The sequence below is a fragment of the Ranitomeya variabilis genome, chromosome 3 (assembly GCF_051348905.1).
Source record: "Ranitomeya variabilis isolate aRanVar5 chromosome 3, aRanVar5.hap1, whole genome shotgun sequence".
Lineage (NCBI taxonomy): Eukaryota > Metazoa > Chordata > Amphibia > Anura > Dendrobatidae > Ranitomeya > Ranitomeya variabilis.
The window spans coordinates 211,830,097-211,845,364 of NC_135234.1; the positions used below are offsets into that span (position 1 = coordinate 211,830,097).

The following is a 15,268-nucleotide window of genomic DNA, read 5'->3' on the forward strand; positions in this document are numbered from 1 at the left end:
TTAACTGAGCATGCTCCGATCCAATTAGCCAGATCCGCCAGTCGGATCCGTCACATCAGTTTTTCACAATCTGCGACGACGGATTGTGACTGACGGCAAAAAACTGATGTGTGAAAGGGGCTTAATAGTTGCACAATAAGTATGCACACATAGACATTATCCTAAGAAAGACAAAATCTCATTTTTACTTTCTAAAATATTCAGGTTTATTAATCTTTTGGAGTGACGGACAGGACTGTAGTTCAATAATACTGTAAAATGAATCAGCAAAAATACATACTGGCTAATACTGTATGTTCACAGTGTACATGAGGAAGTGCCATTGTCCATATGTGCGTGTCCTGTATGTGCTTCTTCTTCTTCTCCTCCCCCTAGCTGCACCCCAACTCCTGACTGCAGCCCTTGTTGCTTCTATCATGAGACACATCAATCACTGGGCTTGTACTTTCCTAGTATGTCCCCTTGTGTGGACAGTTGCCCCATTTAAGTTTGTTGAGAAAGGAGGAAAAAGCAGCTGCACCTTTCATTTTTTTCCTCTCTTTTCCAAGGCACTGTTTATTCATCCTTGCTTGACCATCTGATTTTAGAGCAGGTTTGCAGGATTCCAGGTAGTGCTACCCAGCTGAACCATACAGCACCATATATTCAGTATATGTAATCTACCCGTGGGAATCTCTGGACACAGGAATCTCTGGACACCTTCAATGTAGCACACTAAGCTCCAGTGTCTTCTGGAGGGAGGCTGGAGACATGGGTATACTATATGCCTTCCAGCAGATATTCTGTATACGTGTGGAATCCTCCCGAAGTATATGGCATGCTCAAAATCTGATGTCTACTGGACCTTAAAGGGCCACTGTCACCCCCTCCAGCCGTTAGAAACTAAAAGAGCCACCTTGTGCAGCAGTAATGCTGCATTCTGACAAGGTGGCTCTTTTAGTTATTGGTGCAGTTAAAGCCAAAATAAAGCGTTTTATAATTTCGCCAAAATTCCTGTCTTTAGCCCTGGAGGCAGATCTTAACCCCCCTGCTGCACACGCCACACAGCCGTTACTCAAGGCTTCTTCGGCGCCGGGCGCCGCCCCCTCTGCGCTGTTTTCCAATGAAATCCGGCGCCTGCGCTGTTTTGTTCTGCCTGGGGCAGGCGCAGTGAGCGCTGCCCGTCTGACCTCAGATGCAGTCTCGCAGACTGCGCCTGTGCGGCCACCCAGCTTGTGAATCCCAGACCCGCAGTGTGTTATGCATTATGCACAGTGCGGGGCTGGGATTCACAAGCTGGGTGGCCGCACAGGCGCAGTCAGCTAGACTGCATCTGAGGTCAGACGTGCGGCGCTCACTGCGTCTGCCCCAGGCAGAACAAAACAGCGCAGGCGCCGGATTTGATTTGAAAACAGCGCGGAGGGGGCGGCGCCCGGCGCCGAAGAAGCCTTGAGTGACGGCTGTGTGGCGTGTGCAGCAGGGGGGTTAAGATCTGCCTCCAGGGCTAAAGACAGGTATTTTGGCATAATTATAAAACGCTTTATTTTGGCTTTAACTGCACCAATAACTAAAAGAGCCACCTTGTCAGAATGCAGCATTACTGCTGCACAAGGTGGCTCTTTTAGTTTCTAACGGCTGGAGGGGGTGGCAGTGGCCCTTTAATAGGTCATGATAAAAGGGACAAGAAATTCAGAGATTAGGGACTTGTTGATCACAATTCAAGATGACCATTCATATCTGGTCTCAAATAATCCAAGCAGTGGAAATATTGCAGTGACCCTAAGGGTATGTGCACACAGTATATTTTTCAGGCAAATTCCGACCGAAATACTCTTGAAAAAATGTCGCAAAAGTGCCACATAAAATGAACATAATTCACATGTACAGTACATGTCATGTCTTATGTCACTCCTTTTAACTGTTTCAGGATTCAGAAACCTTGATGCGATTAAAAGAAGGGACGTGCTCATTCTTCACAGTGTAGAGTAGAAGATGCCGGCATTGGCGCCGCTTGAAGAGGGACAGCAAAAGCATCAGTGAAGGCACTTCAGGAAAAGTCTGTTATTTTCCCGAAGCGGCTTCTCCAGGGAAAACATGGTGGCGGCAACCTGTCTAAAGACTAAAGACTTAGTTGCCACAATGAGTATTTGGTTCGTTTTTGATTATGCAGACTGCTAATTAGGTTTTTTGCATTTTGAAGTTTGTTTTTTTTACATGTCCTTTTATCATGATTTTTGATGCTGTAGTTTTTTTGTCTTTTTAGTATGTCATATTTAAATTAAAACTGCTTTGGTTTTGACACTTCCTGGTATTTCTCATTGACACAATTTATTGATACAGTCTTGAGTGGATTAAATGCACTTTTAGTGCGTTCGCACATGAGAAACACTCTAAAACACTGCTATGAGTTATTTTTTTCTGCCGCTTTTCCGCATCTAATGCATTTCTACGAGCAAACCCATTGTGTTCTCTTACAAATACTGCGATGAGCTTTTGGTGAGTTTCTGTACCCATTAAGTAAAAATAGAGTACCGTACTTGCATTATTTCAAAATTACACCTCAGAACAAAATACTCACCAAAAACCCATCGTGGAACGTAGCCTCAGATGCTGAAAAAAATACAGCGTCAAAACCTCACCAAAAAGTCATTGTGGGAAGATAACCTAACTAGGAGAGAAGGGGTGTTCACAAATTGAAAAGTGGTGGCCTAAACCCCTCTGATATCAGATCTACCATCTTAGTAAGGTTCTTTGTTAGCAGATTTTCCTCCTATATTAGTATTTGCTTGTTTAGTTGCTTGTTTTTTCTTTGGGCAGTGTGAAAAAAAGCCTGTTTGCTCCCTTGTAATTAGCTGCCATGTAGCAGATCAGCTGCTGGTGCTAATCTTATCATAGCTTTGTCTCAGTTTACTGTTATTGACCCTGTGGTCAATGTTAACCAAAGATGGAATTGTTAGCATGGTGATAGGCGGTTTGTTGTAATCTAAATGCTGGAAAATGACAAGGCTTTGCATGCCCAGGATCTTTAAGAGTATTATTTAATATTTTTTAATATATTAGATACATCAATATAGAGGGGCAGAAGCAAACTGTTGTGTTAAAGGGAATTTGTCAGCAGATTTTTGTTATATAATCTGAGAGCACTATAATGTAGCAGAAACACTGATTACAGTGATGGGTCACTTACTAGGCTGTGTGTTTTGGTTTCAATGCATTGGAGGTTATCAGTACAGGACCACGTGGCACATGCAATGTAGTTCTTAACACTGATTCTCAGCTTTCTGTCACTATACAATCTACACAGAAAGCTGTGGTGTGGATGGGTTATACACAACTCAACAACTGAGCTCTGCCCAATTTGCAGCAGAGAAAACTGTGACTTTGTCATGACTGCCTCATCCAGTATACTTAGTGATACATTACTGCAATCGGAGTCTCCTGTTCTCACTGTAGAGCTGTGTGTGACCACAACTAACACAGTTCGCTGAAGTTATAGTTCATATATCCCTGAAATAGAAAACTAACTGACCAAGGGATAAAACTTGTAAAAGACAAGTCCCTCGTCTCTACGCGTTTTGTCGTCCACACCACAAAGGACTCATCAGGAGACTTACGGTATTTAATTACTAGCCTATGAGACTAAATAATATTATTTAGTCTCATTTAAGTAAATATAGACTAGTAATTAAATTAGTCTCCTGATGAGTCATTTGTGGTGTGGAGGACGAAACGCGTAGAGACAAGGGACTTTTTTAGTGATGGTGCGTGCGGCCCTTCACCGTATATGTAGAGACATGGGGTCTATGTTTGTCTTTTAGTCACTCTCTGACTAACCATTAGAGTGTCAATTGTTAGTACACGGTCTGTATTTTATAAGTAGGATTGCTTAAGAAAGGTTAAGTTTTACATCTAAGACAGTACAGCAGAGCTGAATTTTGTCTCATTACAGACAAATCTTCAGTTTTACCTTTAGCATCTCTCAGGCAGCCATTGCGGGGGGAAAGGGCAATACAGCAGACCTTACATCACCATGAGAAGATGGCTGCAGCTGCAAATATGTTTGTAATCAGACAAAGTTCACCTCTGCAGAACTTTTAGTTACCAGGAAGAGCTCTGCAGCAGAGCTGGCTGCTCCATAAGAAAGCAATTGCATATGTGTTTGTAATGACACAAAGTTCAGCTTAGCTGTACTGTGTTAGTTATAATCACACAGTTCTGCTTTGAGATCAGATATCATGCAGATATGTGTCCGGCCCATAGATCTTAATAGTTCATTTGCATATAGGAAAAATGTGGATTTCACAGGAAAAAGACATCGGATCACAGATATCAAGGTATGATTTTATATAGATGGCTTTAGATGCTAGGTTTCATCCTAAATTACAGCTGTTTGTCAGAGAGGCCCTACTAGAGGATACCATGTAATCAGCTTATTGTCAGGAGACTTCCAAATACTAAGGGATTGTCCAAGGCAGAGAACCCTTTTAAAAAGAAGTTGTCTAAATGGTAAATGGCTGCTGTAAATTTTTTCCTAAATTTCATGGCTTATGCCATGTTAAACCAGGCATTAAAAATTCTGAGAAAATTGTATTCTTTAACCCCTTTCTGACCTCGGACGGGATAGTACGTCTGAGGTCAGATACCGCGCTTTGATACAGGGCTCCGGCAGTGAGCCCGCATCAAAGCCGGGACATGTCAGCTGTTTTGAACAGCTGATATGTGCCCGCAATAGCGGCGGGTGAAATCGCGATTCACCCGCCGCTATTAACTACTTAAATTCCGCTGTCAAACGCTGACAGCGGCATTTAACCGGCGCTTCCGGCCGGGCGGCCGGAAATGAGCGCATCACCGACCCCCGTCACATGATCGTGAGTCAGCGATGCGTCAGAATGGTAACCATAGAGGTCCTTGAGACCTCTATGGTTACTGATGCCGGCCTGCTGTGAGCGCCCCCCTGTGGTCGGCGCTCATAGCAAGCCTGCATTTCTGCTGCATAGCAGCGATCTGATGATCGCTGCTATGTAGCAGAGCTGATCGAGTGGTGCCAGCTTCTAGCCTCCCATAGAGGCTATTGAAGCATGGCAAAAGTAAAAAAAAAAAGTTAAAAAAAATGTGAAAAAAATAAAAAAAATATAAAAGTTTAAATCACCCCCCTTTCGCCCCATTCAAAATAAATCAATTAAAAAAAAAATCAAACCTACACATATTTGGTATCACCGCGTTCAGAATCGCCCGATCTATCAATAAAAAAAGGATTAACCTGATCGCTAAACGGCGTAGCGAGAAAAAATTTGAAACGCCAGAATTACGTTTTTTTTGGTCGCCGCGACATTGCATTAAAATGCAATAACGGGCGATCAAAAGAATGTCTCTGCACAAAAATTGTGTCATTAAAAACGCCAGCTCAGCATGCAAAAAATAAGCCCTCACCTGACCCCAGATCATGAAAAATGGAGACGCGACGGGTATCGGAAAATTGCCATTTTTTTTTTTTTTTTAGCAAAGTTTGGAATTTTTTTCACCACTTAGATGAAAGAGAACCTAGTCATGTTAGGTGTCTATGAACTAATGACCTGGAGAATCATAATGCAATTTCACCGCACTTGGAATTTTTTTCCCGTTTTCTAGTACACAACTTGGTAAAACCAATGATGTCGTTCAAAAGTGCAACTTGTTTCACAAAATATAAGCCCTCAGATGGCCATATTGACGGATTAACAAAAAAGTTATGGCTCTGGGAAAAAGGGAGCAAAAAACGAACACGGAAAAACGGAAAATCCCAAGGTCATGAAGGGGTTAAGGAATCCATTGCACAGACTAACATAATAAGCAATGTTTTTAAATGTGTCCATAGACTTTACAACCAACATTCTTTATGTACATAGCCCTATTGTAGTTATCATTGAACAACAATGTTGTAATTAAATTTATGGTCTGGTTGATGGGAATCTATCATCAGAAAATAGCCTTTTGTTTAAATTGAGTTTTTGTGTTAAATACATTTTTAATTTTAGCATTATTTTAATTTACATATCACAACTTTTACACAGGCAACTGGGGCTTTCTTAGACTCTAACTTCCTGTTGTTTAAGGAAACAACACATGTACATTGCCACGGTGAACAGACACTGACTCTACATTTTGCATTGAAATGGCTGACCCTATTCCTCCTCCCTTCACGATCACCTCTGCACAGGTTCATTAGATATGACATCTCCTATTATGATTGATGGATCCTGGGTTATCAGCTATGTATAGAGGCGTTATCTGTCATTGTAATCCTGAGTCTGCTCATAAAGAGCCTGCTGAAAACTCTTCCTGAAAGGACATGAAGTATAAATCTAAAAAGCCCCAGCGTCCATTGTGTATGTTGTTAGATGACTAATTTTTAATAAAGATTATGATTAGTGATGAACACAAGTGGTTGTTACTCGAGTTTGTCTAGTGTTCTCAGGTATGCACCGAGTATCGCAGGTGCTTGAGTGACATGTTTGAGTCCCCGTGGCCACATGTTTCGCGGCTGTGAGACAGCCACAAAACATGCGGGGATTGGCCGTGTTTGTCAGGCAATCCCCGTCTGTTTTGTGGCTTGTCTAACAGCCTCGAAATGTGGCCGCGGGGACTTGAACATGTCACTCGAGCACCTGCATGACCAAGCAGCCTAGGCAAACTCGAGTAACAAGTTCTTGCCCTCATCACTAGTAGTCATATAGTAAAAAATGTGCTAAATGCATGTAACGTAAAAACCTGATTTAAACAATAGGTCATTTTCTGATGATAGCTTCCCTTTAAGCGAGGAGCATATTGAGCAGAACTGATACAATCATCCGCAGATTAGCTTCTCGAATCTAGACGCTTGATCTCTCCTCCTATCTACAAACCTAGAAAAAGGCCGGCAGTGCAATAATCCATTAGACTTGTCGGAGGTGCGCAGTTCTTATGCTTTAGGAAACCCACTAATAATTGCATATATAAAGCAGATAATAAGGAGCAGGTATTTCTCGTGTTGTAGATCTACAGACAGCAGTGGTTCTCCCCACAGGCGTGTAGGAGGGCAGAGGAGGGAGAATGGGTTTATTAATAGAAGCGAAGGCTGGGAGAGAAATATCACAGAGGAAGTTTCACTTCCCAGCTCCAAGTGCGATCACAAAACAGTATGATAAATGCAAGCTAGTCACTGGCATGTGCCCTCTTAACCCTTCTCCACCACACAGGTGATGGGACCTGCAGAGATACTGTACAAATGACAACTGCATCCAAAGTTCTGCAGTAAATGGATTAAGTCTGTGTAGGGTTTCTAAGCTTTCTGCATGCAACTTTCTGCAGGCTTGCTTGGCGGCATAAACTTAATGCGCAGTGATCTATGAGATTGCCATCCACCCTCCTGCTGGATTATGCTTCGGGCCTAACAGGGTCACGCAGGGCTAGGCGGTTTCAGATTTTTTCCTTGATGTCTAAAAGTAAAGTATGCTACAGAACTTACAAAGTGATTAGGCAATGTTTCTGGCTGAAACAAGATCTAAAAAACACAAGAAATGCGCAGTAAAAATGAGTGAAAGCAATACAAGGTTATTTACGTACATGATCGTTATACGTAAGTGAAATAGATTTTTCTTTACAATTCAAATAGACAATAGACAATTGTAAAAATGTGCACTTCGCTCTAAATACAAATTTCCAATTTTTATTTGCAAACCAATTATATTCAAGAGTCCCATTTCCAATTTTTGGGGTTGTGCCATCTCGGCAAGTTATCTACAGGAGAAGGTATAACTTGCTGATTGCTGGGGTCGGACTCCTGGGCCCCCATTAATCTTCAGCTCTGACATGCCCCATTAGAATGATACCCTCAACCTTTCTTCATTGCCTGTGGGAGTTCCAGAGACAGCTGGGCACAGTGCAGTCGCAGCCACGGCTGTGGAATCGGAGGAGTCGGAGCCCAAATTGGTGGAGTCGGAGTTGGAGTCAATGTCATGGAAATTGAGGAGTCGGAGGTTTGGCTTACGGACTCCACAGCCCTACTCGCAGCCACCGCTATTTTCATTGGTGCATTTTAGAGCCCCTTCTTAAAATCAGCCGTGTTTCCAGCCATCAGACCATCAGTAATCAGCAATCTATCACTTACCCTGACCTGAGACCTCTCCTTTGACTGCTTGTCGATCCAAGGATGCACAGAAGTACCCAGCAGCAATGGGCTGATACATGTTAAATAGTCACTAAATTTCTATTTTTTTCCTTTTAGAATTTTGTTCAGCATGGGAAAGTTATGAAACTTTGCAAATCACTTTTTATTAGAGGATTTGTCTTCAATCCTGTAAAAAAAGAACATGTAAGTGGCTTACAAACACCTACTTTTTCCCAATTTATTTGCTTGCCCTTAGGCCTGTTCCACACATCCAGATAATTCTGGTACCGGAGTTATCCGTGTCCGTGTGTCCGTATGCTCACGTGGCACACGTGCGGCAGCCGTGTGCCGCCCGGGTACCACACGGACCGTGCAGGAGACAGCGCTAGAGATAAGCGCTGTCCCCTGCATCTGGTGCTGAAGCCGCCATTCATTTCTTCTCTCCAGCAGCGTTCGCTGGAGAGAAGATATGAAAAATCATTTTTTTTTGTGTTTAAAATAAAGATCCGTGTCACCACCCCCCTCCCACCCCCTGTGCGTCCGCCCGCTGGAAATAAAATACTCACCCGGCTCCCTCGCTGCTTCCTCTCAGCGCCGCAGCTTCTTCCTGTATGAGCCGTAATGTAATTTTAAAATCCTGAATGCCTAGAATTAGACTTGCTGTGATTGGTCGCGTCGCGGCCACATGGGCGGCACGCGACCAATCACAAGCCGTGACATCACGGAAGGCAGTAAACGCGCGCATTTTAAGCAACGAACGCTGCCGGTTCCCTCGGTGAGGTCCAGGCTGCGTCGGAGAGGTGAGTATAGCAATATTTTTTATTTTAATTCTTTATTTTACACATTAATATGGATCCCAGGGCCTGAAGGAGAGTTTCCTCTCCTTCAGACCCTGGGAACCATCAGGGATACCGTCCGATACTTGAGTCCCATTGACTTGTATTGGTATCGGGTATCGGTATCGGATTAGATCCGATACTTTGCCGGTATCGGCCGATACTTTCCGATACCGATACTTTCAAGTATCGGACGGTATCGCTCAACACTACTGACCTGCCATTATGATTCTCCAGGTTATTACGAGTTCATAGAAACAAACATGTCTAGGTTCTTTTTTATTTAAGTAATGAAAAAAAATTCCAAAGTTTGTAAAAAAAAAGCGCCATTTTCCGATATCCTTTGCATCTCCATTTTTCGTGATCTCGGATTGGGTGAGTGTTTATATTTTGCATTCCGAGCGAGCTGCTGTTCTTATTGATACCATTTTGGTGCAGATACAATCTTTTGATTGCCGGGTATCGCATTTTAATGTGGCGATCAAAAAAAAACGTAATTCTGTCATTTTGACTGATTTTATCGTTACCCTGTTTAGCGATCGGGTTAATTTTTTATATTGATGGATTGGGCAATTCTGAACGCGGTAAAACCAAATATGTGTATGTTTAATTTTTTTTTATTGTTTTATTTTGAATGGGGCAAAGGGGGGGTGATTTGAACTTTTGCATTTTTTTTTAAATTTTTTACATATTTTTAAAAATCTTTTTTTTTTTTGCTTTTGGCATGCTTCAATAGTCTTCAGGAGTTGCTAATAATAATCCAGCAGTAACAACCAGCAGTGACAACCATAGAGGTCTCTGGAGTCCTCTGGTTGTCATGCCGACCCATCGTGACCCGCGATCACGTGACTGAGTCACCGATGGGAGGGATTTCTGGCACGCTTGCCAGAAATGCGCATTTAATGCTGCTCTCAGAGATTGACAGCGGCATTTAACTAGTTAACAGCCGCGGGTGGATCGCGATTCCACTGACTGCTGTTAGAGGCACATGCCAGCTGTTCAAAACAGCTGATATGTGTCGGAAAAGATGTGGGCTCACCACCGGAGCCCACATCAAAGAGAGGGAGTTAGATATCGGTGTACTATTACGCCCAATGTTGAAAAGGGGTTAAAAAGGAATCTGTCACATACAATAACGCTATTAACCTGTAGTTATTGGGTTAATCTGCAGTTTTAGTAGTGCTATAAAGGTTCTCAGTCTCCGTTCTGACACTGTGGTACCCTGGAGAAAATTTACTTTATTCTTCCCTGGAGCCACTGGCTTTGAGTCATACAGGCATGCATATGAGGCTCTAGTCGTCGCTCGCTATACTACGAGTGGTGGCTGTAAGCACGCCCCAACACTTTTATTGATAGCTGGCTCTGCATTGATGCACTGCAAAACTGGCTGTCAGTCAAAGTTCGAAGATGTTTCATGCCTCTAATAGTATTGCGCATGATTACTGTAGTCACATTGGCACGCATGCATGACTGAAGTTCATTTTCTCCCGGGTGCTGCACTTTCAGTATGGTACATAAGGCTAATAACCTGTAGATGAACCCTATATTGCCTTTAAAGAGAAGCTTCATCAAATTCATGCAAGGTGAACCATGGGCAACAAGTATAAACTAGGGCATCTAGGTGTATTTTACTCTGAAATGCTGCAACATTTCAGAGAAAATATCATTTGTAAAAGCTGTCTGGGGATTATAGGGAGAGACCTGACTAGTGTGATGACATCCCCAGCCGACTACTCCTCTACCCACTCCAGTTGATAAGTCTCTTTTTATATACACACACACACACACACACACACACACACACAAAAACACACACACACACACACACACACACACACACGAGAGACCTGTCAATCGCTGGAGCAGAAGAAGCCAGTTGGGGGTCAGGGAAAAAGTTTGGGAGTATCAATTGTAGCATAATGGATCATTTTTGTTCCTCAATATTGTTTAGGAAGGCATGTATCATAGAAGCATTCACACAGGTCTCAGGATCTAAGATTTCCCATTAGAACATTGTCCAGACCACAAATCTGCCTGTTCCATCTTTCAATTTTACAGCTCTGGCAAAAATGAAGAGACCTCCACATCAAAACCCTGTCAAGGAAAGGCCGTACTGGGCCCCTGGCCCTCAAGGGAGGCCAGCATGACGGGGTCACGGGGAATGGCAGAGCCTCAGGGTGGGCAAGGGCAAGTTGGGGTTAAATAGTTTGCTTGGGCTGTGTACTTTTGAATTTGGACAGAGGGGGGCGGGGTTTGGATGAGTCAGAGAGGAGCAAGCAGGGGGAGCTTACTGAGGGGGTGATTTGGATAAGAAACTGACAATTTCACCTCAGCAACTGCCACGCTCACCTGCTTGTCCGGCGGTGGCTGAAATCAATCCCCAGTGATGGACGTGGAGGCCTTATTGCAGAGACTGGGCAAACAGGCCGGCACACAGGGCACCGAATGGCTGCAGCAGTCCATCAGCAGCCTTCTGGATGGAGCGGTGACGGGACCAGCCCAGGTACCTGCAAAGGGACGCCGGCCGCGGAGGTCCAGGCCTCCGGCCCGCTTGAGCCCCGACGTCACCCCTCGGGCCCGGCGCCGTATTAGTAGCCCCTCTAGGGACCCTCCGGCAGGAGACACGAGCGGCGGTGCAGCAGCGGCCCGCGGCAGAGCCGGGGGGAATCCGGCAGCACGGCAGGGCCTGCAGCAGGGGGAAGTGTCAGCCTCCTCCTCGGCGCGTGTAACTCACTTGCAGGTGTTGGAACCAGGAGCGGCGGGCTGCGCCAGGTCAGGTGAGCCTGCTCATTCCCAGGCCTCTCAGCGTGTGACATCTAACGGGTGGCGTTCTGCCGGCCCTGTCAGCAGCGCTCTGCCTGGGATGGGGCAGGGAGCTGGAGGGCTGACTCAGCCGGGGCTGAGTCCATCCAGGGGGTCTGGCCATGTCACAGCTGCAGATAGGAGCACTTCCCAGCACGGGCAGCGTTACGCTGGCTCAGGCATCTTCACAGCGGCGGCGTCAGCAGCAAGGGACCCTGCACCTTCGGATGGGGTGTCACAGGACGGCAGTCGGCCATCTGACTTACCTGGGGACCAACGGATGGAGAGCTCAGGAGAGGAGCACGTATGTCTGGCTTCAGGATCTTCGGCTGCCGGGTCCACAGCGCTCGGGCAGCTAGGTGAGAACAATCCTTTTCTTTCATGTACCCCTGTGTTAGTTCCCTCTGTCAGTGTTAGTAGGGATGTATTTATGGGGGAGTCGGGGGGGTTAGGGCTTATCATGCATGGGCTTACAGATCTAGCGGCGCTATTTGCATCGGGGGGTTCAAACCTGGGGTCTTCTCCTTCTGCGGCATGGCTTGGGAATCCAGGGGAAGTTTCAGGTTTGAGGGGTTCTCTGGGGGGGGGTTCACTGATATGAGTTCTAGGAGTATGTCGTCAGATAATGTGGGGAATGATGCTGCGGCGACGAGTACCTTCAGTTAGCGTGTCTGTTGCCAGTCAGGCAAGGGAAGCGGAAAAAGATACCTCAGTGCGTTTGGATGACGTGGCCCGTGGGGAGGTATACGTTTGTTTCGAGGGACCATTGGGGGCACACTTAAAAAGTAAAACTAGGGATAAAATTTGGAAAGGGGAATACGTGGAAATATTCTCCTTATTACCACTAGAGCGTTTTCAATTGGACAGACTGCGCAAAGATGATTTAAAAAAAAGAGGAGGAAGAAAGGAGGCGTTTTAGGCTGATTCCTAGGACGTTTTCTAATTGGTTACAGGCATTCGCCATTTTGGCGAGTGTGATTGGTGAGAGGTCCCCCGAGAACTGCTCGGGGCTTTTTTGTTACATGGATGCGATTGGGGAAGCTTATCGGACTTACGGGGGCCAAGGTTGGCTCAGATACGATGAGCAATTCCAGCAACGGAAGGCCATTAGGCCCAGTATTCGGTGGGATCACAAAGATATAGCTTTGTGGATGAAGGTTATGGTCCCAAGTATCAAAAAATATAGTAAGGCCGCACCCTATAGTTACACTGTCTCTATGGACATCAGGGTGCACGTCCTCACCAGGGGGTCCATCCCAGAAGAAAGATCCAAATTCAAATGAAGAGAAGGACCGAAACGTTGCCGCAGGAGGCAGAATAAAATGTGAGCTGCTTTTTCACTTCCTGGTGTGTCACTGTCCTTCTCTTCATTTGAAGGTTATGGTCCCGTCACGCTTCGGGTCAGGCAGCCAGTCGTTTCTTGGAAGCGCTGGGGGTTCAGGGCAGTCGGGACACTCAGCGGCAATGCAGAGAGGACTGTGCTTTGCATTCAATGAAGGGTCATGTAAATTTGGGGAAAATGCAAATTCAAGCATGAATGTGCAACTTGCGGGGGACCGCATGGGTCATCCAAATGTTTTAAGGGTGGCAGACAGAGATGCGGAGACGATTCTGAAAAAAGGAATGACGCCAATTCGTCCGGACGTGATGGTGCCATTTCTAAATTGGCTGTCATTTGAAAGAGTCGGGTTGGTCCGTGTCGAGACTGAACAAGTTGTTGGCAGGCATTGCATTCGGTTTCAAGGCTCGGGGCCTTAAGGACATCACAAAGTCTTTTTTGGTAGTTCAGACGTTAAAGGGATGGAGAAAAGGTTTGGCAGTGAGCGATAAAAGACGTCCGGTATCATACGAGGTATTGTTAATTTTGGGCAATCAGTTAGTTTCGGTCTGTTCATCGCAATGGGAAATAATTCTTTTTAAGGCGGCCCTCGCATTAGCGTTCTTTGGAGCTTTTCAGTTAGGGGAGTTGGTCAGCCCCTCTAAAAGAACCAAAGGGGGTTTGTTGAGGGAAGACATGGACGTGTATAATGATAGGGTAGTTATTCGGCTTCGATTTTCTAAGACAGACAGTCAAGGTAAAGGCTGTAAAGTGGTGTTATTTAAGGTGGCCGGTTCCCCGTTATGCCCGGTCCTGTGTGTCAATGCTTTCATGGGGATGGGCGGAGGATTGTCCAACCCCCTTTTGGTCCATGAGGACGGTTCCTTTTTATCTCGATTTCAGTTCATAGCGGTTTTTAAGAAATGTTTGATTGCAGGGGGAATTTCACTGGGGGTTTACAGTGGGCACTCATTTAGGATCGGTGCAGCGACGGAAGCTGCAAGGAGGGGCCTGGGCGAGGAGGTGGTAAAAAAGATCAGTCGGTGGGAGTCGAGGAGATTCATTTCCTATATCCGCCCGAACTTGGTCTAATGGTTTAATAGTTGAGTTGGTTTTTCTTATTGTTGTGTTATCTATTTCAGGCTGTGAGCACCGGCTGGTGTGGATCATGGGCCACTCTTTCGTTTTTTGGGCGGCTTTGCGGGCCGCAATTCGGCCGGACGGGCGGCAACTGGGGTTCTCAAGAGAGACAGCGATTCTGCGGTGGACTGGGAAACGCGGAATGATATGGAGCCAGCTTTTGCCGGAGTTCCACCAGTTTGTTCTTTTGGATCGAGCTCCGGATGTGGTAGTAATTCATTTGGGCGGCAATGACTTGGGAAAAAGGCCCTGTAGGGAATTGAAAGGACATAAAGTTCGACATTTTAAGACTTTGGGCGGCAGCTGTAAATCATTCAGCTGCTGCGATGAAAACTTAATCTCCGAACACTAACAAATACTCGGAGATCACCCGAACGTGCTCGGGAAAACCCAAGCAACAAGTATACTCACTCATCACTAATAGTCACAAGCCATCAAACAAAGAAGAACTGCTTACATTTTTGCGCCAGAAGCAGTGTGAACGACTGGTGGAAAGCAAGCCAAGATGCATGAAATCTGTGATTAAAAATCATGGTTATTCCACAATATATTGATTTCCGAACTCTTAACCCCTTCATGACCCAGCCTATTTTGGCCTTAATGACCTTGCCATTTTTTGCAATTCTGACCAGTGTCCCTTTATGAGGTAATAACTCAGGAACGCTTCAACGGATCCTTGCGGTTCTGAGATTGTTTTTTCGTGACATATTGGGCTTCATGTTAGTGGTAAATTTAGGTCGATAATTTCTGAGTTTATTTGTGAAAAAAACGGAAATTTGGCGAAAATTTTGAAAATTTCGCAATTTTCACATTTTGAATTTTTATTCTGTTAAACCAGAGAGTTATGTGACACAAAATAGTTAATAAATAACATTTCCCACATGTCTACTTTACATCAGCACAATTTTGGAAAGAAATTTTTTTTTTGCTAGGAAGTTATAAGGGTTAAAATTTGACCAGTGATTTCTAATTTTTACAACAAAATTTACAAAACCATTTTTTTTAGGGACCACCTCACATTTGAAGTCAGTTTGAGGGTTCTATATGGCTGAAAATACCCAAAAGTGA

General features: G+C 44.8%; 1 protein-coding gene across 4 annotated transcripts in view; it reads left to right on the top strand.

The window, feature by feature from the left end:
- Positions 1–15,268, top strand: part of CDK18 (cyclin dependent kinase 18) — a 223,748-nt gene that overhangs the window by 46,755 nt on the left and 161,725 nt on the right. Inside the window, exon 2 of one of the 4 annotated variants that reach the window (XM_077295118.1) lies at positions 8,222–8,308. The exons of 2 other annotated variants lie outside the window; for them this stretch is intronic. In XM_077295118.1, the coding sequence (XP_077151233.1) occupies positions 8,246–8,308 (63 nt within the window). In that variant the 5' untranslated portion in view covers positions 8,222–8,245. Of the gene's footprint in view, positions 1–8,221; positions 8,309–11,288; positions 11,444–15,268 lie in introns of those variants that run through there. One more of the 4 variants, XM_077295117.1, reaches the window with a different exon arrangement.